The sequence below is a fragment of the Cyanistes caeruleus genome, chromosome 13 (assembly GCF_971803275.1).
Source record: "Cyanistes caeruleus chromosome 13, bCyaCae1.hap1.1, whole genome shotgun sequence".
Lineage (NCBI taxonomy): Eukaryota > Metazoa > Chordata > Aves > Passeriformes > Paridae > Cyanistes > Cyanistes caeruleus.
Genome location: NC_141713.1, coordinates 3,310,491 through 3,333,562, shown reverse-complemented (window position 1 = coordinate 3,333,562; position 23,072 = coordinate 3,310,491). Strand labels below are relative to the sequence as shown.

General features: G+C 43.2%; 1 protein-coding gene across 2 annotated transcripts in view; it reads right to left on the bottom strand.

Moving 5' to 3' along the window:
* ADAMTS17 (ADAM metallopeptidase with thrombospondin type 1 motif 17) overlaps positions 1 to 23,072 on the bottom strand; it is a 156,674-nt gene that overhangs the window by 29,624 nt on the left and 103,978 nt on the right. The window contains exons 16-20 of one of the 2 annotated variants that reach the window (XM_086849570.1): positions 21,000 to 21,074; positions 15,804 to 15,884; positions 11,049 to 11,206; positions 7,057 to 7,216; positions 5,023 to 5,158 (exon numbers count right to left, since the gene is read on the bottom strand). In XM_086849570.1, coding sequence (XP_086705696.1) covers positions 5,023 to 5,158; positions 7,057 to 7,216; positions 11,049 to 11,206; positions 15,804 to 15,884; positions 21,000 to 21,074 — 610 coding nt within the window. The remainder of the gene's footprint in view (positions 1 to 5,022; positions 5,159 to 7,056; positions 7,217 to 11,048; positions 11,207 to 15,803; positions 15,885 to 20,999; positions 21,075 to 23,072) is intronic. The other variant, XM_086849571.1, reaches the window with a different exon arrangement.

Sequence of the window (23,072 nt, the reverse complement as noted above, 5' to 3'; positions counted from 1 at the left end):
GATTCCTGTATTATTCTGGTTTCTGTATTCCTGGGCTGTTAAAACAGAGCACTGTCACAGGGATATGGCAGAGTCTAGAAGGCAAGGTTGATTCTCAGTCAGCACATGGATATACACCCTGAGCCTAAATCACACCAGGAATCAAAGCAATGGGCACTATCAACCATCACACACCGAGGCACCATTATTTTGGCACTCCCCAGCCTTTGGACACATTTTTGAGGTGCTGAGCCAACTGGGGCCTTGACTGACTCTTAGAACTGGCTTCATTTTTCCCCAGTGGGCACTGTTGTGGTGTGTGAGCCCCTGGAGAACCTGGTGCTGGATTCCAGCCCATGGATGGAAAGTGAAAGGGAAAGAGAAGAAAGAAAGAAGGAAATGATCCATGTAACCACAGAGCTGACCCCAGCAGCATGCCAGCTTTTAGAGCTGATTTGGAGGGCAACAATAATCAAGGACACAGTGGTAAAAGGAAGCAAGATAGGCTTCCTCCAGGCAAAACTCATTGGCTGCGTTTCTCTGACTAAAATAACTGGTTTTCCAGACAAAGGAAATGTGGTAGATTTAATCTGTTTGGTGAAGAACTCCTTTTGCTGCATGAGAAATGCTTACTGGTGACATGCTGGGAAACATGGATATAATTGTGTAATTCATAGAGAAGTGTGAGCTGGCTGCCCATCAGCACCTTCAGTGCTGCAAAGGAGTATCAGGTATGAAGGGAATTTAGATCAGTTTCTAGTGGGCTTCCTGAAAGGTCTGTCTTGCATTTGATCTAATTTAGTATGCTCATTAATGACCTTGGCACAAAAAGAAGAAAACTGCTGAAAAAGTGGGTAAAAATGCTGACAATACAAAGCCTAGAAGCAGTGTCAATGCCTCAGAGGATTAGGATGTCATACAGGAAAAACTGAATAACCTTGAGTACTGCAGTAACAAAGCTAGGATGGAAATAAACAGCACACAGTGCAAGGCTGAGTGCTCAGGGACCAGTAACAAGCATTTCTGTGTTAAAGTAGGGTTCATACAATGAAATAAATAAGGAGGAAAACATCTCGAATGACTCTAAGCCACAAATATGATGCAGTCATGAAAAAAAGCAATAAGAAGTTAAAGTAATGGATTTAGCCCAGAAAAATGATGGAAAGAGGAGATACAATGGTTTGTTGTATCCTGTGGCAAACAGCCTAAGGCAGAGAGGAAGGGAGGGAAAATACTGTGTGAGAAAAGGAACAGAGCTGATGCACAAAAAAAAAAAGGCTGAAAAATGACAATGAGTAACAGGCTAGAAATAAAAGGTTCTGACCCACATGAAGAGCAAGGTCAAAGGAGAACCTTCCAGTGAGGGAAGGAGCCTGTGGAAAAAGCTCAGCTTATAGAAAGGAGTCTAAGACATGTTTCTGGTAGTAGCAGAAAACTAACCCTTGGGCTCAGGAGATACTTTAAAGTCCTAAACAGTGAAACTAAGGGCTCAGGGTCTCCCGTGGTTTTCTGTAGATGCAGCCAGGGATTTCTGGCATTTATGCTGCTGTTCAGCATCCATGTAAGAATACCAAATATTCAGCAGGCCCCTGAAAGGACTCAACCTCTCCTAAAATCTCTTACAGCAAAGAGGAGAAAAATCACCAGCGTTTGCACACAGTCCATTACAAGTCCAACAGTTGGGGAATTTCATGTGGTTTTGGTGCTTTTCCTGCGTTGGAGGGGAGCAGTTTCATAGCCACAGACCCAACCATGCATGTAGAAGTGTGTGGCCACTGGCAGAGCTGTGTTTTCAGTGAAAACAGCTGATGTGATCTGTGATTTCTGAGTCTGGTGCCAGCCCCAGGGCTGGCTGTGCCGGAGTTATTTGGGTTGGTGCTCCTCGTGCTGGAAGCGACCCATACGCGCCGCATGCAGGAATCCAGATTCCATCTGGTTACAGCGGGCTTTTGTAAAAAATATCTAAAGAGCTAGGCAAAGGATTAGAATAAAGAGGTGCTAATAGGGTGCAGTTGGGACAGGAAAGGAAGCTGTAAAGAATTTAATGGAAAAAGAGGGTCAAGGAACATAAAAAATAAAATAGGAAGAAAAAGAGGCATTTTTTTAAAAGGTGAAAGAGTAACAATAATAAAGAATGAAAGATTCTTTTATTTTTGCCAGTTTCAACAAAACCCTTAAGAAAATTCTCTTCTCTGACGTTTAATTTTAAAACATGTCAATGTATCCAATCAAGTTTTAAATCCTGCTTTGTTTTTCTCAGATGCTGGGTTGCAGTTGGAGAATTCCAATCTTCTCCTTGGCCTCATGAAAGTACTGTCCCCTGCCCTACATTATTTGGCTCTCCTGAGAGGTGGCTGAAGTTCAAAGGAATATATAATTTACAAAGCACTTTGGGATCGTGCTGGAAGAAAGACACTGTTATTAATAACATACCCTTTTTTCCTCCTGATCACTTTATAAATGTGGGTAACTGCTTTTTTTTATTTTTATTACAATCTCAACAGCAACAGCCTCTTCCTGCACTTAAACAATATGATCTCACCCCATCCCAAGGAGTTTGCAATCTAGCTTATACATGGATTGAGAGAAGAAACAAATGGACACTGTGGGATAGTGAATTCAAGTCACACAGCCCATCCAAAAGTGAAACAGAGACTGAGTGTCCTCTGACCCAGTCCTGTGCTGGCCAAAAGACCCCTCTCTAGAGATAAATACTCTGAAAGGTGATTCTCCTAAATTTTAAGTGAAAAGTGTAAATGCAATTCAAAATGCACAAAACAGAGAAGGTTTACTAGAGAAAGGAGAGCATTGTTCCTTCTTCTGAACTCAGGTGAAGGACTTAGGTCAGAGTGGAAACGGGAAAGGACCTTATTGTAACAAGATGCTACAATAATTTTACTTGAAACCCTAAAACAAATTCAGGGCTCATAAAAAAAGCATTGACATGGTGAAAGAGAATGGTTTCTTTAAGATGTTCTTGGTCAGAGAATATGCTAAGCATGCATTTCTAATGTCTGGGTGGGCAAACGCAAGTGGAAATTTAAATTCTACAGAGGCACAGAGAATGTGCTTCTGAAAATGTTTCCAGTTAAAAGCATGTTAAGTGTGAAAGTGTAGTCTACACGGAGGGAGTGGGGGAGTGTGGTCTATCAGATCATCAGCAAGGATTCTGTGGCCTTTTCAGGTTCTAAGCACATTCAGTGTCTGCTGTCGTTACTCTGAAATAAATGGACCAACGAGTGTCCCTGTGCCAGAGCTCATTGCAGCTGGGCAGAACTGTGCTAAGCTGTGCCCATAAACTGCCTGGTGGCTCCACACAGAAGAACACAGGAGAAGAGAGACCTTGGAATAACATTAAGGACTGGACCTAATTCCCCAAAGGAACACAGGCTGGATACAGGAGCAGAGTAATCCTTTCTCAAGAGGTTTTGTGAGTCACCCACTGTGACTGCCCTGCATAGGCAGCAATGCCATGGTGGGAGGGCACCAAAGAGACTTCCCCAGGTGCTCAGGGTCATGGAGATCCCTGAGAGCACACCGTGGGTCTCAGGGCTCTGACAGACCTCATGGCCAGCACCTCCCATCCTTGCTCTCAGCTGGTAGAGGCAGAAGCTGCCCACGTCTTTCAGAACTTTTAACGTTGCTTTTCTTCATCTCTGCCACCTGGAACCCCTCCTATACCTGCCTGGGCTCACTCCAGTCTACTCCCAACAGCGTTCCAAAAGGTCTGGGAGAAATACTTCTGCCAGGACAGCAACACAAGCAGATGTTTCTTGTTTCTTTCTGAGAGAGTGACATGACCGAAATCCCAGCCTCACTGGACTTCCTCATGGAAATGACAGTTGTTTCTTTGAAGCCATGGGGATTTTGGCTCTGCTTACACACCAGGGTATCTCATTATACCTTTCAGTACTGCAAGTTGTACAGCCACACTATTGTACAGCAGCAACAACAGGCAGTGCAGACAGAAAACGAAACCTGAAGCAGCCTTATTGATGGATGATCTGACACTTCATTTCCCTGCTCCAGGGCACTTTAATCAGAGTGCAGGTCTAATTAGAAGGAAGTGTGCTGTTTGTTTTTCCCCCATTGTTTCTGCCTGCAGGATTAGCTCTGTAGGTGCATTTCTCCAGTTTTCTGATTATCCGACATGCAGGAGCCAGCAGGTTTATTTGAAGATTTTTTTTTTAGGTATTGTTCAGCTTTATCCAAAATTGATTTTACCACAGAATATTCTTAGTTGAAAGGAACCCACAAGGATCACTGAGTCTACCTCTGAAGTGCATGGACTAAACCCCTGATTCTGGTTCTATTCCCCTTATTCAAACTACCATCAAAATTGGAGTTTCTACACTACTCTCCAATTCTAAACATCACTGCAGAACAAGAGTGAACTTTTTTGTCAGAAAACAAACAGAACAAATTAATTTACCTTCCTGTCTTTTGTCATTTTGGCCAGAAATATCTTTTTTAATATAATACAGATCAAAATTAATTCAGCTAAAATGCTTGCCAAATTAAAAAAAAATAAATAGCATTTTTATTATTTTTAGAGATCTCTAATAACTAATGAGGAGAAAAGCACCCTTACTGAGGAAAGCTTCTAAAATGTGTTTCATCATAATTTAATTTCTTGACTTCAGGTTTTTGTAGTACTGTTTGACAGTTAATCAGACCCCATTCTGTGCTGATTCAAAAAAAGAAAGGTTAGATATGCAGTCACTGTACTCCTGTCTAACTTTATATTGTAAAATTGTTCTGTCTCCCAGGAGGCAACCAAGGGGAAAAGAAAACCATCCCCAAACAATGCATGAAGGCATGTAATCTGGCCTTACTGACCACAAATTAAATGGGCTTTGTCTGAGGTAATGAAAATCTGACCTGCTCAACAAAAGGAAATTAATATTACAGCTGCTTACTGTGGCTAACAATGTGTCCCGATACTTTGAGACATTTTCACTGTGTTCACCAGATGGAGGCTTTGGAAAGGGGCAGTTTCTGAAGGGAAAGGATTTAGTTTTTTAGTGTTTTTTAACTCCTTACCGTGACTGGCAGGGGTGTGTGTTACATTTCCTGACCTGGGGCTCGGGGCGGGTCACTCGCTGGCAGTCACTGTCATTCACCAGTGTCATGGTCTTGTTAACGATCCGAGTGCAGGACACGATGGTTTTCCGCTCACCTGAAAGCCAAACCAAAAAGAAATGAACAAAACCAAGTCCACTCATCAACCAAAACTCAAAAGCTTGGGGCTCTCTGCTCCCTCTACCAGATGTACTCTACCGCCTCTTCAAGAAATCTTATTCTCCACTTCTACCTGACCTTTTTACTGGCATGTTTTGGGTTGGTTTTTTTCAGAAAAGCTACAAATCTTTCCCCGGTAATCACGCAATTGAGTGTTTCACAGGAACAGCAAGTTGGGCTTTCTCCTTCTAGTGCTGAAAGTGGAAACAAGCTTTAAAACAATTTGTTTTCGTTTCTGGTTCCTCCTCCACAGGTAGCTGTGCCCTGTCATCACCTCGGGCAGATGTGCTGAAGTCACACGACTTCCTAGCCCCTGATAATGTGACTGATAATGACAGGACAGCTGTCTCCTGCTGCTCCCCAGGCAGCGAGTCAGGATGAAAAGGAGTGACCGAGGTTCCAGAGTCATTAACTGGGCTTCTTCATATTTCAGAAGGAGAAAATAAAGCTACCAAAATAAATTATTTCTCATCTTCTGCTCCTCCAGATATATTGCTTTAAAATCCTTGTGGCAGGAGGCATCTCAGGAGGAGACAGCATTTCTCACATAAATTGTGCATCAGGAGTTTCATCCAGTGTGGCCCTCAGGGCTCAGCCTTCCACTGAGTGGCATCAGGAAAGCTGTGCCACAGGGAGCACGATAGTGACCAGAAGTGACAAGGAAAGTGTCACTCCTGCACTGTGTCACTTTGCTTTACTGCTAATTACTTTGGTTTCTCAGGTTTGCTTTCTAACCCCGAGTCTGCGTCAGATTGAGTTTATTCACCATCTGCAACAGATAATAAAAAATAACTCACATTCTGTTAATAAAAAATATGCAAACTTCTGTATGGAAAGGAGAAAGGCCCTTCTCAGCTTTGATACGTGGCAAAAGCACTGGACAGCTAAAATAAAAGTCCAATTATCAAGCTGCTACTGTTGGGAACCATGCTGGCAGACAATGATTTGATTCAAATTTGTAGCAGGCTTACAACAAAAATCAGAAGAGCCACAAATAAATTTCCTTTTCACTCATCTGAGGGTTTAGTGGGTTAAAAATTATTATTTTAATGCACGAGTAAAAGTGTCTATTCTAAAATGAGTCCTATTTACATAAAAAAAAAATCAGTAATTTCAGTGCACTGAGGGCAGTGAGCCTGCAAATGTGAAGATGAGCTCTTTCCTTCTGTCATGTCACATCATAAATAACTGAGTCTGCTGGTGAAGACAGACTGCCCAGAATGCTTGGAAGTGATCTGTTTTCCTCAGGGAACAACCTACTTCTTCCAGCACTGAAAATGCAATGGACAGTGTCTGACAAACCAGTCTCTGGTTTCACAGCATCAGCTCCCCCCAGGGCTCCAGCAGATCCATCTGGGCACATCCAGGGATCTTCTGGGAAGGGAGCTGTGCCGCATGCTCCTGGACTCCCAGCACATCCACCTGGCACGGGAGCACCCGATGCAAATCTCCAGGAGCTGTCACAGCAGCACTGCCCCGCTCCATCCCTGGGGAGGGAAGTGCCTTTCCCTGAGCGTGCCTGGTCCTGTGGAAATGCTGCTCCAGGAATGTGATGGGAGCTGGAGGCACAGGGCTGCACACAGTGCCTGGAGCCATCCATGCACCAGGAATCCAGGTGCAGCTCCAGCCTGCGGTGACAGAGCAGTGTCCCTGCCAACAGGCTGGCTGGAAATAAACTGTAGGGACAAGGATCAGAGCTGGGAGAGCCGGTGAGAACGAGCTTTCATTGAATTCATTATGGCCAAGTTCATTTTCATGGCTAATTTCCACCTCTCCTGTGGCTGGAGCCTGCAAACATCACACAGGGATTCCTACCAAGCTTCTCGGTGTCCCTACCTCCTCCACACTGCACACTGCATCCTTCCCATCCGCTGTGCGTCCAGATGTACAAGGAATCCTGTTGCTTTTCTGGCTCGCTTCTGTTTTCAGCAGTATAGTTTACAGGGATGGTGTATTCATAATGAATTCCATAATTCTGGTCATGGAATAACAGCACCTGGTTCGGCAGGAAAAGAGAGGCTGTTGCAACACACTGTGCTGAGAGAGCCAACAGGCTGTAAGATAGCACTGCTGGAAATGCTGGCTCAGGAAAAAATTCCTAAAATATAAATACCTTGTAAAAGGCAACCAAATCTTTACCTAGAAAACTTAAATTACAATGGTACTGGTAAAACAGTGCAACTGCAGGAGCAAGAACTGCTTATGATTTGTGAATATCTAAAGCACTCACAGGGATGTCTAAACCTGGAATTCAAGGCCTAACTTTCAGCCTCATATGTGATCAGCAGGACACTGGCTATTCAAAGAGAAAGACAACAGGAAACATTAAATCAGCACTTTTCATATAACAACTACTTTCAAGAGCATCTAGAGTTAAACATCTGAAAGAACAAGGTGATGCTTCTCAGAGTAAAAACTGCACAAAAAGTCCCTTGTCTCCAGGTGAATGCGGCATTCAAGGCAAGCATGACTATTCCTGCTGACAAGCTGTAGCATGATTTTATGTCTCAGAAAACTGTGGATGACAAGCAAAAGTCATATCATACAGCTGCTGGCAACATATATTTTCATCCCTGCTTATTGCTAGAGGAAGGGGAAACCTGCTTCCAACAGCAGGCTATTTCCCATGGAACCACTTGTGATGTCTCCAGTGCTATTACTCCAAAATTCCCTCGCTATTAACAAAGGAACTGAGAAAAATGTTTATGTTTTCACCATAGGCAGATGAGAGTACTGGTCCTGTTTTGATTTACATGTTGGACTTCATTTGGCTCTCACTTTCTCTGGCTTGAGTCAGAACTGATTGGAAGATCTCCATTGCATGGAGGATGGGGTCCATGGAATCTGAGTTACCACAGTATTAACAAATGCCACAGAAGTACTACTGTAATGTTCATGCTGCGGCTTTAAACTTAATTATACTTATTATTCCATGATCTGAGCAGCACTAGACAGATGAATTGTGCTGGCTTTTGTCATCTACTGAAATAGGAGCAATGCCTTATCAAATAAGGTATTTTAAGCTCATAAGTGGAGCAAGCAGCTGCCTGTTTGAAATAAAGACAAATTTGCAAATGCTACTTTCTCCTAACAATAATTGTTTCCCCTTCAGATTTGCACAAATAATTCCTACTTAACCAATAACCTCACTAAAGCTGTCAGGAGCTCGTTTAACCAAAGAAATGCGCTGAAAGAAAGGGTCCTGGCAGCCTGTGCTATGAACACTGGAGGGACTCTACAAACTCAGAATCCAGGAGCTGCTCTGCACAGGGCAGAATGAGCCTCTTCCAGAGGATGTGGGGAATAAAGACATGATTTTGCTTCAGCTACAGAGGGAGCCTCACTAGCAGGACTGAATACCAGGGTTGAAACCAGCCAACCATCATTACAATTTCAAAGATGAATGTTGTTTTTTTTAAACACAATTCAAATACCAGGCAGCCAGAGGCAAAGAGCTTGAGCCCTGCTCTGGCTTTCTTGAAGTGCAGGAGATATGAACTCCTGTTCTACAGAACTGATCAGTCAGCCTTGTCTAAAGCCCCCTTCTGCTCTGGGAGTGTTTGGTTGTCCCCTGTTGCACAAGGAGGACTAGCACAGGCCTACTTACACAAACATCAGTTTCTCCAAGAAATACACACACAGCAATGCACTTGGAGAAATGCCTCAAGTATTAAAAACCAGCTCCTAAAAAGAAATCCTTATTATCTCAATATGGGTGCAAGACTAGTGAATCTAAAGGCCCATATGAAACCAATTTCATGCAATTTCATAGCCATATATAATTGGGGTGTGTGTGTATGTGTGTATAATTGGTTTCAAATGCAGGTCACAATGGATTGACTGAAGCTTCTGGCTCTTTGTCAGTCCAGTGTATTCCACCACTGTTTGAACAACAGTTTTCTATTTAGAGGGAACTGGTAACCATCCTGCCTTTCTTGTGTTGAAAGAATGAAACCCACCACCCTGCACCAAGGAAAAGATTTGTATCTGATTTGAAGCAAAGACTTTATGTGTGCTTTGTTTACCACTGGCAGTGATTTAAAACCACATGTTTTTTAATGGTCTGGTAATTTTTACATTCCTCATTTTTAATCATTTCTGTAAAGGAAGGTGAAGAAGGAACATTTCTTTTGCTTATGTCTACTGAAAGAGCCTGTGTGTATCTGGACACTCATAGAGAAGCTCAAAATCATTCCTTTCCTATGTTAGCTACTTACTCCTTAATGAAGGAGAACTGAGCATTTCTTTAAAACCAAAGCTCTGCTGAATCTGAGTTTCACAAAATGCCAATAACCAGATTTTTCTGCAGTGGACCTCAATCAAGTAATGCCCCAGAAGGTTCCAAGAGCTGCCAAAGGAACCCTGCACAGCATCTTTCCAAACGGTACCTGTGCAACTCCTGTTTCTCACATGAGGTTGGGAAGACCTTGGCAGTACAAGATACTTTATCAGAGTCCTGGTTTCAGGAGGGAAGGCTGGTGTTAAGGCCAAAGTCAAGCAGAAGCTGATGTTTCTGATGGTGATGAAGGTGCCTGGTGCCTCCTTTGAGAGAGCACACCCTGGGTTACACAGGTGAGCCAGGAAGGTGCTGGTGTGCCCAACCCTGCATCTCTGACTATTCCAGCTGTAACCTCTTTGAACCCAGCATTACACTGGTCTGTGAGCCTGTAAACTCACTCATCTGTCTGAGAAAGCAAAGACAAAACCCGTCATGTTCCTGTGTGGCAGATTTTGACACCAAGAAGGTACTGACAAAGTGGAGTATTACTGTCAGCTTTTTGTGCATGTGAAAAGTTCAGGCTTCTTTGGAGCTTTTCAAACTGGGTCAGGAAGTGTTGCACAATGAACACCAGCAAGCCAAAAAAATCAGGTGAGGGAAGGGAGAGAATGCTGATTTTTAGCAGTGCTTACAGATAGCCTTTAGAGAACAAACATGGCAAAAACTCACAAGGAGAAGAAACAGCACAGAAAAAAAATGGAATAGAATAAAAAAGTTACAGGAAACAATGAAAATACTAATATACTTTCTATGCAAACCTTGCTACAGAACCTGTTAAGCTTTCTGCAGACTTTTAAACAGATATATGAGACAAGAATTATTACAGCTGTCTCACAGATACAAATGCTAAGGTAACACCAGCATTAAGGGACTGGCTCATGGGTCACTCTGTCACCCACCAGTGACAGCTCTGGGACCACAGTCCTGCTCTTCTCCCCCCTGTGGAATTCTCATTCATGCTCAGCCACATGGCTGCTCATAAAATACAAAGCTGTGTTAACAGAAGGGCTACAATGAACATTAGGAAAAAATGTCAAAAAACACCTTAAACTACATACATTTGAAAAAACAATATAGAGAAAACAAAGAACATTTCTGTGTGTAATTAATTCATTACTTAGATTCATATTCATATATATCATCTGTGCATGCTAGATCTGCACCTCTTCTGTTAGAGAACAGAGTACTTAAACACCATACATCCTGGCAAGAGATGAAAAGACATTTTATCAAATATGCTTTTATGTGAGTGATCAGGTATGTCCAAGAAATAAGAAAGGTCCTTGAGAACATACATCCTCTAGAATGGACCTGTCTGGGACACGTTACAGGGGTATCCTGCACTGGACATGAGCTGAATGGATCACTGCCTGCACCCCCAGAATGGAGCATCACTTTTTGAGTGGGGAGCTGGGCTTCTCCAGCCCCTGCAATGCTGCAAAAGAACACTGTGGTGAGGAAGCAAACAATCAAAATTTAACTTTCAGCTAGTATATAAACCCTTTCTGTTGCATCACTTAAGAAACACAAACAAAGGATATAAAGTTACCATCAAGTGCAGTGGTATTTTAGTTGGTCCTTTGGCAGAGATTTTCTCCCACAGCCCCCTTCGCACGTACCGGACAGTGGTGCCTGCGATCTGAAACTCACCAGGAAGCTCAATTTTCCAGTCGCTGTTAATGGATCTCTTACTGGAATCTTTTAAAGCTGGAATGAATCAAACACCACAGAATGAAATGCAAGCAAGTTGTAATTACAATACAGACTACTGAGCCTTTGTCTCAAGCTACCTCAAGCACAAGATGCAGAAACCTTGATGTGAGTTTAAAAGAATAAAACCCCCCACTTTTAGATGGCCCATTGTAATGTTTCTAACTTGGATATATTCTGTACTTCAGTTGATGACAGTATTTTAAAGAATTAACATAAAATTCATAGATCACTTATCTCTAAACTCTCCTTTTAAATGCAACAAGACAACTCTGCAATTTCGTTTCCATGCAGAATTTTCTTTCAGTTTCCAGATTTTGAGACCACATTTTCCTAAACTCTCCTTGAGAAAAATATCAATCAAATCTTTGTTGCTTCACATGTGAAGATTTGCAAGTGCAAAATACAACTGATGCTGTGCTTGTGTGTGCTCCATAACCAAACATTATGTGAAAACAAAATGTGAACTTGGCCACCCTCTTTTCAGAGTCCAAGTGCTGGACACAATCATACAAGGTCAGGTGCTGTAGGATTAAACTCATCCTGTGCCTCAGTAAGGCAAACTTGGAAACTCAACTGCAGAAGGAGGATGAATATTGAGAAGAAAAGATACTTGGAGCTGTATGTCCTTTCTTCCAGCATAACTATTGCATCAGGATCATGGATGTCCTTCAAACACTCAAAGACAAGTCCAGCCATAAGGGCGTCACATTACTGCTGACTCATCAGTGGAAGCTGATCTAGGGATTGATGTGTTTTCTGTGTTAGAACGGAAGCAGAGTTATCCAGATGTTGGTGTGATGCACTGAGGGAAGAGAAAATTGGCAAACCCTGTTGCAAAGGAAAGTGCCAGGCCCCTTTGTGGAGATCCATTCACCGTGATCAAATCTGCCCTGACAGCAGACAGACAGAATATCCCACATGTTACTGGACTTCCTTAGTTCAAGGTTAACTGTGTCTTTTGGCTAAGCCTTTAACAAGATGTTTTTTTAATCTCTAGCATCTCATGCCTATTTTATTTTCTTCCAGTAAAGAACACAACTTTGCTCTCACTTAACTGAGTGTGTTTCAAGAAGGTAGAGAAGCTGTACAATAACAGCTTCTTTCTTTTGGAAATCAGTAGGAAATCTCCTATTGTTATCCCTTTGGATCAAGCCTCCATAGCCAGCAAACCCTCCTGGGTGTGCTTAGGATACACATATATAATTTGTAATATCTAAACTCTGGGGGAATCTGGAGCAAGTGGAGGTCAGAATGTTCTCTGCATCTGCATGTGCCTTTTGAAGGACCTGTACACTGGGAATTGCTGGGAAAAGGTGGGTATCTGTTCAGCTCTCAGAATCCCATCAGAGGCTTCAAAATCAGGCTGAAGGGGAAGTGAAGTGGGAGAATATTTTTTCTGAGGAAAGTTTCCTCTGGCACACAGCCTGGAGTACGATGGTGTCCTGACATTCGCGTGCTGCAGCAATGTGTCTCTCCCTGTGGCTAACTTCTGTTTCTGCTTTGCTCCTCAAAGTACCTTCTGCAAGCTCCAGACACAATTCTGAAGCAGGATTGCTTTCCTCTGCCAAGGCCTAGTGGCTTCCAGGCAGATCAAAGGAGCCACCACGCTGGCCCTGAGGAGCCATGAACACAACTAATCAAAGCTGTGGATGAGATAAAACTATCTCCAAGAAGCATGGCTGACTAGGAAAGATATCCCAGCACATGCTCAAAACTCTCTAAGAGGTTGAGTGACTTAAGTCATGCTTTGGTTCCAGCTCACCATCAAAGGGAGATAATTTGCTGATGAAAACCAACATTTCATCTTTGTGAACATCTTTTCTGGGCAGGGTTTGACTTTGATTGCTGCAGACACCGCTCCCTCAGTGGCGGAGGAGATGGAGAGTTTGGAAACAGACCTGTTCTCAAAGGTGCTCCTCGAGGACTACAGGAATTGCATTGGGGACTCAACAGAGCATTTGGGCCAAAGTGTTTTCATTGCTGTTTGCCCCCATTGCCCCATCAGCAAGATCACTGCTGCAGCTATAAAACCTTCCATGTCTCAGACACAGAGAACTCCAACTGCTTTTGTCACACACAACCACTGGCTGGCTCTGCCCAGCCCCAGAGCTGACAGAACTAAACTCAAACTTGTACAGTACAAAAGCAGGAGGAATAGGAACCCCAGCAACAACCTGTAACTTCTGTTTTTCTTGTTGGCTGGAAGGCAGGAACTGGACAATCAACTTTTAAACCTGGCATCCAGTCAGATCTTTATTTCCACCTTGGGTCCCTACAGCTTGCTTCCCAGCCTGTGGACACAAACTGCCCAGGCATTTCCTGTTCAAGGTGGTTTTCAAGAGTTACAGCCAGCCAAGGCAGCCAGCGTGGGTTGCCTGTAGGTGGAGGGAAATTCTTCAGGCACTGCTCCCAGCACATGGAATAATGATTCCAAATTATGCTCGGCTTCTTTCCAAAATGTTGTACCTGGTTCTGAGCAGAAACAGGACCTGACTGGACTCAGCTTTGTCAGCACTATTGAAATAGAAAATCCTCAGACCTGAATTTAGGAGTGACTGGGGATTTTTTCCTTTGTCATGTTTATTGTCCTACTGGAACCCCTCTGCTGCTATTCTTCATCTCAGTTCAGCAAGACATTGGGTATCTTTTCTTTGTGTTGAGAGTTCCTTGAAAGAGAAAACCCTGGAAAGCTTAGAGAGGTTCTCCTGGCTCCTAACCACGAACCAAAGAGCTGAAAGAACTCAAAGCCAGATTTTTATCTATCTTTATGTGATGCAATCAGGGCCAACTCCTGCTCTCAAAAATACAAAATCCTAATCTTCACCACCCAGTGGGGAACCATCAGCTTTAGTCAAGGTTATGTTGTCCCAGGGAAGGGCAGTCTTTAACTCCATGTAAGACACTCAGTGCTCTGCTATCTGCCAAAGCCCAAATACCCGTGCAAACCCCACCAAAGCAAACAAAAAGCCTGATTTCCAGAAGGCAGAGCACTTGCAAAACCCAAAGAAACACTGGCTCCCATTGTTCCACCAGGCTTTGCTATGTCAAACATCTCAGTGTAGGCGGGATCCTCAGGCAGGCTGGCTAAAGCATTATGGAAATAGGAGCAGTGGTGATATTCCTTCCTACCAAGAAGTGGCCCAAATGCCAATGGTTTTGATCAAAAGGCAGCTGAATGACATAATTTGCCCTCCTTTTTTCCCCCTGAATCTGGAGTGAAAGAGAACAAAAGCATCTTTCCTGGAGATATTGCCAACTGTGGCAACATCTCAAGACAGAAAACCAATAGCACAAGACCTGAAATCCTGACACAACCACTATGCAAACATTTTCAGCAGCATCTGATAATTCCAGTGATGGATATTAACATCTCCTTTTGGCTGGAGATGAAGAATTATAAGCAAAAGATTTGCAAATCAGAAACCAAGGTCTGAGCTTTGCTCTGACTCCCTGCATAGCCACGAGCAACCTGGAACACTTCAGTTTCCTCTTCCACAATACAGAGTGATAAGCTCTGCAATCCTCTCAGAGCTCCTTTCTCTCTGGAAGCAATGCCAAGGCCATGAAGCTCTGATTGTGCCAGGGACCTTTCATGTGTCAGGGGTATTTTGTATCTTGAGCAATTTTCCTTGAAGCCTCTGCTCTGCTACAGGTTTCCTGTGTAAATTCAGGGCCATGGGGCATTACTGTTTCTGTGAGCTGGATTCCCTAGAAGTGATGGGGATAAAACCCTTTATCTATTGCACAGTAATGACAGAGAAGGAAATGCCACAAACATAGGAGAGAAGAGGCAGAAGACAAGACTGACAGATCCTCAGTGTAACTGACTGGCTGCACTTTACAAATGCCATTCTGACCTTTAATTTATGCAATGAGTAACTGAACAATAAATTAATTGACAGATTCTGCCCTACAATAACCTCACATGAAAATCCTACCCATCAGCCTTGTCTAAACCTTTTATTTCCAACAGGAAAAGGAGGAGAGGACGCCTGTTCACCTCTAAAGGAATGCAGAAGTAGAAATGACAAGAGGATTAAACAAATTTTTTTGCCTGATAAAATAGAGGCAAGTGGACTGGAGGCTGCAGCTAAGCCCATCTCAGAGTCAGGATGAGGTCTTGGGTACAGCATCCAGTGAAAATATGCTGCTGTAGGAAATGGCAGCAGGTTACTGAGGGATATCAGCTGCCCTGTCCTGCCTCTGCTTCAGACTGAGCTGGGCGCCTTCCTATCAGTACCTCTGCTGTTCCCTTCTCTAAACACACTGTTCTCTTCCCCACTCCCTCCTGAAGTGCTGTGTGCTCCTGGCAGCTCTGTGCAAGCCACTGCCAAGTTCTGCTCAGGAACTCTTCTGTCTGTATATAAAAGTACTCTCTGGTCCTTCCAGGTTGCACAGGGCCTGTAAGTGTCACATACTATCACATCACAAACATGAAACCAAGCCACAAAAGCAGAGATTGCAGCAAGACTCAAATCACCAGCCCCTCCCTGGCAGCAACAAACCTTACAGGACACTTAGAGAAGGGTCATTTTAAAAAGAAAACAGAGCTGAATTTTATTCAAAACATTTTTTTCTTTTGTCTTTTTACCCAGAAAGCTGTGAGCAGGTTTATCCTCAACCACTCTGATCCGCCGGGCACCCGCAGGGATCACAGCGGCTTCGATGTAACCTACAGCAACAAAAAAGGGGTGAATGAAAGCAGGGCAGGGCCAGCCAGGATCAGCCATCCCATATCTCCCATGAAAAACTCAACTCCAGGCTGGGGATTGAGTGAGAAACACTCCAGATGAGATCCCTGTGCTGGCAGCCGATTCTCACTGCTGTGACAGGCGTGGTCATGACTAACATTTCAGCAGAAATGCATGTGTGCTGCTCAGCCATGACTTCAGGCTTGTTAATTAGCTCTCATTAGATCTGCACCCTTCGAATCACCCTGGTTTTCCTGCAGTACTGACAGAGATGCATGAGGACGCTGCCAAGTGGGACTGTCAGGAGCAACACTGCACAGAACAGACATTTGAAATTATGTTTCCAGTAGATGCTCCTGCTTCGTCCTCCCTGTCAAGGCTGTGGTGTCAGAAGGGACTCACTTCCACAAAACTTTTTGATGATGCTAAAACTGAACAGAGGGAATTAATGGGACAAATGAGGGGGAAAAGCTTGTTTTCGCTTACATTTCAGCTCTGTATAAAAATCCTGGAGGAGATAATGATCTTGCACTTACTGCTAGGAATTCAACAGCTCAGATTTAATGCAGTCACAGAGCTGGAAGTTTGTCCAGGACTGACCACTGGTCACCTCTGAACAATTTTTTGAAGACCAATTTTGACTCACAGAATACAGTAAGAATAAGCAGGAGCTACTAGCAACAAACTAGGAAATGTAGCCTGTTTTCCCCCACTATGGAGACATGTGGAGTTACAGACTTGCTCCATGGGGTGGAAGCGGTGCCTTTAAATGATAAAGCAGAGGAACACTAGGGCCCATTTCAAAGAGCCAGGCAGAGTTTTTCCACTGGCTTCACTGGACTTTGAATCAGGCCTTTGCAGATGACACTAATCTCATCACAACCATGACTTGATTCCTTCTAATTGGCCACCCAGTTTACTTTGCAGTGTATCACTTGGCACCTTTTTGGGGTTATTGCTGTCCTCTTTCTTTTAGATGTTAAGCAGCTTATCCTGTACGTTCCCTCATCCACTTTTCTTGCTTTAAAGGGCTCTCTGAAGCTGTTCTATATCAGTGATGCCTTTATGGGAATTGTGGGCTGTCTAGGGCAATGGGTTGGAAAGTGCTGGCACAGGGAGCAGCGATTGCTTTAGCACTTAGCAGCGTTCAGGGAGCTATTTTAGGGATAAAAGTGCAGCTGAACAGCCCTGCTTTTGCTGTACTGATACAGGGAGGACTCATAGGAGTATGGTGACAGCCTCTCGTACCTCAGGACCAAGTGATTCTCCTGCCACTGTGACATGGAGTGAGACAGATTTGGGTTCTCAGATGGTGGATTCATTTCCTGAGTATTCATTTCATGAGTAAGGCTTGAGCTCTTGGGTTTCATCAGGTGCAGAGGGTGGGCAGCTGACTTGGGCCACACAGGCTCCCTCTTTCCCTGATTTGTTGTATCTGAACGACACTTTCATCTGACCCTTCAACTCTGAGATATCTCAGGATATCTCAGAAATGGTCACTCATCCCTTGCAGAAAAACCAGAGAGAGGGGCAGCAGAGCTCAAACCTTGTCTGTGCACAGAAGCCAGAGCAAAGGCTCTCCCAGCTGCCATTTCAACCTGGCTTTCACCAGGAAAAATCATTACTTCCAGTGTCAATTTTCCAAAGGAAGTACTGAAATCTGATATGAAATCAGAGCACACAGATGTTGGGGTTTATCTTAGACATTGCCAGGAGTTGGTTTTTCATCAGCTGAGATATCAAATCACAGTCAATACAGAGTGTTTCAGATATCAAACATCCTCACTGCACCCCATGCAGCTGCATATAAACCCAACCAACAACTACTTAAGACATGAACACACAGCAAAAGTGTGACCAGTGACAGTCTGTCACAGGGAAACAGCTCCTGAGACACCCCTGAACACCCCTGTTAGGAAGCCAGTTTGGAACATGCCCAAGTTTCAGGTAATTTAATGTCCCTACTAGGGAACTATTTATTTATTTAGTTTTAAAACCAGATACAAATGCCCAGAGCTAAATCATGCAGGGTTCAGAGACAAAGTTACTCTGAATTTAGTGGAAGGCAGTCACTAAGTTCAGTGAACTCTGGATCTGTCCCCTGACCCAACAGCAGCCAGGAGTGTGTTACACTGCTTTTAGAGGTGAGCAAACTCTGGAGCTGTGCTGGAGGCTCAGCTCAAGCCATAAATACACTCATTTCATCACTGTGCCATGAAAGAAACACCACGTGGAAAAGTGATTTTTATGTTACTTTTTACAATAGTAAATAGTGAAGTGTGAGCTATTAATAGAGTATTAGTTCTGGAGACTGTTTGGTTTGGTCTTGCACCAGATTTTTTCTCCTTGGGTAATTTCTAATCCTGATTGATGGCTTTGGGGGGCTGCACTCACAGCTCCTGAATAAGAAGAAACACACTGCGTTAGCTCACTGTACCACAAACCTGACTGCTGACCTTCACTCTCTTGTTAGAGAACTGCCAAATGCTTTGCAGGGGTTTGGATCTGACCTGTCCTCTCAGAGGTGAAGCAGAACCCTTGGGCATGTCCCAGCAGGAGCATCTGGACACTCTCATTCGTTATCTCCAGCAATGTTGGGGGAGTTAGTGGTCAAATTCTGCTGCAAACAGACTGGATATCACCCATGCAAATTTGCCACAGGTACAAACTTGGATCACCTCCACCACTCCACTCTGGTCCTCAGAGCTGGTGGGAGGCTTCTGGTCACAGATTCTTGATCTTTGAGATAACTGCACCAGGAAACACCTCCAGTGTTTTCCAGGCACATTTTATTAAGCAAACTGTAACTGCAGATTGCCAGAAAGATTATCAAGTGTCAGCTAGAACGACCAAAAAAAAGTCTCAGAGTTGGCCCCAAGTTAAGGACTCTAAAAGCTCTTCTAGGTCTTAGGATAATTGTCTGCAAGGCCAGGGTTTGCAAGGTTGGGCTTAAAGTTCTGCTTTAAATGAGGAACTGGTTAAAGACTGATGAGATTTGGCAACTATCAGGCAGTATTTTTAGTAATTTCACCCATAAATCAGCCTGCTAAGATGAAGCTTTGAAAATACAACAGGAGAACTTCATTATTTGATAATTTATAGTGCTGTATGCAGTATACTCCACCTTGGGAACAGTTACTCTGGCACACACCAATCTTTCTGGATAATCTGCATTACATCAGTGTCTCAGGAATGTAAGACTGTGATTGAAGCAAATCCGAGATACAAATTTTATGGTATAACTCGTATTAGGAGAGACACCAGAACAAAGAGGTGGCTTTGTCATCAAGGAGATTAATATGTGAACAGTGGCTACTGTATCTTCATTTAAATGCTGGAGAGATTTGCAAGAGGAAAGCAGCCCACACAGAAAAATCCATTGTTAGCCGTTGTTACTACTCCCAGAAAGAACAGAAAGTTTAGTGTGAATTTCAGAATGCCACTGATCTACTGCAAAACTCTTCTGGTTCACACTGCAGTAGAAGATGGACTCCAAGGTGAAGGAAAAATTATCCCATGGCTGAAAGTACACACCAAAATCAGGTGTAAGAAGATCAGCAATGCCCAGCCCATTATCAAACCTCCCAAAAGTGCTTTGAACAAACATCTCAGGGCAGAAGGCGAGGAGCTCAGGCTGTCCTGCCTACCTGCCAGCCAAGGCCAGCATAGCTTCCATGGAATTTCAGGGATAAGCATCAGCTGAGCATCTCAGGCTTCATCCTTCCCACATCCCAGCTTTTACTGAGTGCTACTTGTTGCAGTGGAGTGCAAATAATGTGTCTATTTTCTGAAGAGCTGTGACAATTCTCCTTTGCTTTTAGCTTGAGAATAAATCCTGCATTGGCACCTGTCCACTTCCAGCCATGGGATAGCTCATTTGTAAGAAAATCATTTGTCTGAAGAACCATGGATAAATTTCAAAGCCTTCTACCATTCCTGTTGGTTACTGGGATTTCTAACTTGCATGTTCTGATGAAACCCTTATAGGGGATTTCTGAATTAAAGATTAGGTAGAGTTCTATTTTCTTGTAATTTACATGTGTACCCTATTGATATAAAATTATATTTTTGTGTTAGTTAAAGATGATCCCAGCCAGCATGACAGCACTGTTGGACAAATTTCTTTTAATAAGTGCTGGACAAATAGCATATGCAATAAAACCCCTACTTTTCCACCATCTTAAAAAGAAAAATTCCTAGCAAAGATGTACTTTTCCTTTCCCAAAATGATAGTTACAACTGGCATATCTTAAAAAAAAATCCCACAAATATCTGTGGTCATTCTTTTGAATTATAACCAAAAATTCTTCTGAATCACAATCATAAATGAAAATCTTGATGTGGCTGAGAAAAATGAAGAGAGACAGACCCAGGTCTCTCAGCATTACAGGCACAGCCTTGGAGAATCTGTCAGTGATAAATCAGCTCCCCAAGAAACAAGAGTCAAAGAGCTGTCCTTTATTTCTAGGTCCCCTGTACAGTGGCAGGGTGAATGAGGTGGACTTCAGAACAACTCTGTGTTTGGTTTTGAAAAATGATTTTGTAGAAATAGGTACAGGGCATGCTGCCAGTCAAAAGGAAACCTCAGTCTAAATAGTGCATTCAGCTGGCCTGCTGAAGACAGCCAGCTGCACACAAGTGTATGTGATATTTAGCATCATAAATAAAGGCTTTTGACCTCCTCTCTCCAGCAGAAAAATTAAGTCCATTTCTAGTTGGAGCACCCTGGATCACAGGTGGTAAGAACTGAACTGCTGGGCTCCTGTGAGGCACTTCGAACCTTTCACCATCTTTCCCACCAGGGTGACAGAACCTCTGTGACATTAAAGTTAGGGAAAAAAACAAATAGACCTGGTTATTTTTGCTTGGTGCATGAAAATTTGGCTTCCTTTTATACTGACAGGTTCCCTAAAAGGAAAGGATCTGTACTTTGTATCTCTGATAAGGCAAGTGAAACAGTAAAAGGACTTGAAGTTTATCCATGGCTTTTGATACCAAACTTCCCCATCTAATCCGACAAAACAAAGATAAAGAACCAGCACCAAAGGATTTCACCAACACCCACTGACACTGCAAACAGCATTCAAGTATCTTACACGAGAAACACTTGGGAACAGCCTTTGCCTTTGCCATCACACATGTGGAAACCTTCTTACAATGACTATTGGTTACTAAGAAACAGAAAGGAGTTGGCAGGGGTTTAGTTCAGTTCACAGGGCTCCACAACATCATTTGCAATCACAGGACCCAGAGGGACTAATCCTGCAACCAGAGGGGTCCCATGGGTAGAGCCAATGCCTAAGGCTGCAGCTGCAATTCCCCAAACAGATACCACTCCAAAACAATCAATGTCTTGGTGTTTGAAGTCTATTCTCTTTTGAAATAATAAATCAGCACACTGGACTCTGGGTCTTGGCCTTGACTTGGAAAGCAGCCAGGTCGTGGGGATTTGCCACTGAACTGTGCAATCATTTACACATCCAAACCTTGAATTTGTTATCACCAGAATATTGTGGATCTTTATTTTCCCCAGCTTCCATCAAATTTTTACACATTTTTGCTTAACTGCCAATTAAAAAAAAAAAAGCCTTTTTTTTTTTCCCCCTTGAGTAATGTCAAGTTCACTTGTGATACCCCAGACCTGGAGCTTTGCTTACTGCATGAAATTCAGATGATTCTGCAAAACAGCATCGTGGGAGCAGAAATGGATGGGAGCACAAATAAAATGTAATCAACTTTCCATATTAAATTAAAAATAAAACAAAACATCTAATAAATGGTTATGAGGTTATATTGATAAAAACAATTATCTTCTAGATTATGTGAAATGGCTAAAGGTGGAAACATTGCACTGACAAACAATGCATTGACAAAGCAACAGTTTGACAAATTTGTGCATCTGAGGTGATTGGCAGAGAATCCAAATGCTTGAACATTGTCCACAAGTCATCAGAAATTCTTTCTGATTAGGTTCCAGGGCACTGGGGGTGAAAACCTCCTGCAGAGTCCTGGCAGCGAGTTAATGCTGAAGCTGCTCTGCTCCTACAACCTTGTAAAGTCACCACCTCAAACAGTCTGTGTAGCTGGAAACGGGTGCAACCTCCTGGCAGTGACCCAGAAATTTAATATTTATCTGCACAAGATGTTCTGTAGACTCAATGGAAAAGATGAAAGATAGCTACTCTTCAGCAGAATTTAAGAAGTCCATGAAAGCTGTATAACCTGCTACAGAAACAGAGAATAGCTGGGTTTTTTTCAACGGAAATGAGGGACTTTTCCCACCACTTGCACCAAATGCAAAAGACTTGATGTAAGTAGGTGGAAAATAACTGGGACAAAGGAGTCAAAGGCACTAATGCAGGAAACCATTCAACAGGTTGGCCAAGCATGAAAATGTGCTCCAGAGAGATGTGGTGCAGGTGGGAAATCCCACCTGCATCTCACAGGGGGTGACAGATCCCAGCTGGCCCTGCAGGTGAGGAGGAGGAGGGTGCAGAGGAAGAGCTCAGTGAACAAAACCAGAGCCTCAGACTTCAGAGCTGAGACCCGGACTAAAGGGAGCTGCTAAGCACTGGTGCTGCTTTAGCCACTAAACTGAATTGAAGTGGGTGCTTAAAGGGGATTTTCATGTGCTTTGTGGAACTCAGTCCTGAAGCAGCATACGTTGAATATATTTCTCCACACAGAAATACCAGTTCTGTCTTCGCTGAATGGGAAATAATTTTTTTTCTGGACAATTGTTTCTTCCTGGAGAAGCTTCCAAGTTCTGGACATGGCTTTCCATCCCTTTGGCTAACTAGGATGTGTGAGAACAGGGTTCTCAGAAGTGTAGTACAGAAACCCTGGAACAAAGACTAATTCAAACATCAAGCTGTACATACATTAATGTTTAACAAGAAAGGAAGTCTTAATTCCAAGCTCCTATATCCTATACTGGATATTTTTGCTGGCAGGGAATCAGTAAAAATATTCAGAGGGGAGTGCAGTGCTCTTTCCTTTAGCTGAGATATTCTGATTATAACATGAATCATCTACAACATGCAACATGCATCATTCTGAGACATCAAAGATGGTGCTGAAATCCAACTTCCCTCCCACTGGGAAAGATTCTGTGATTTTGTCTCCTATTTAAAATCATCAGCACCAGTAGCACTCAAAATGAGAAACAC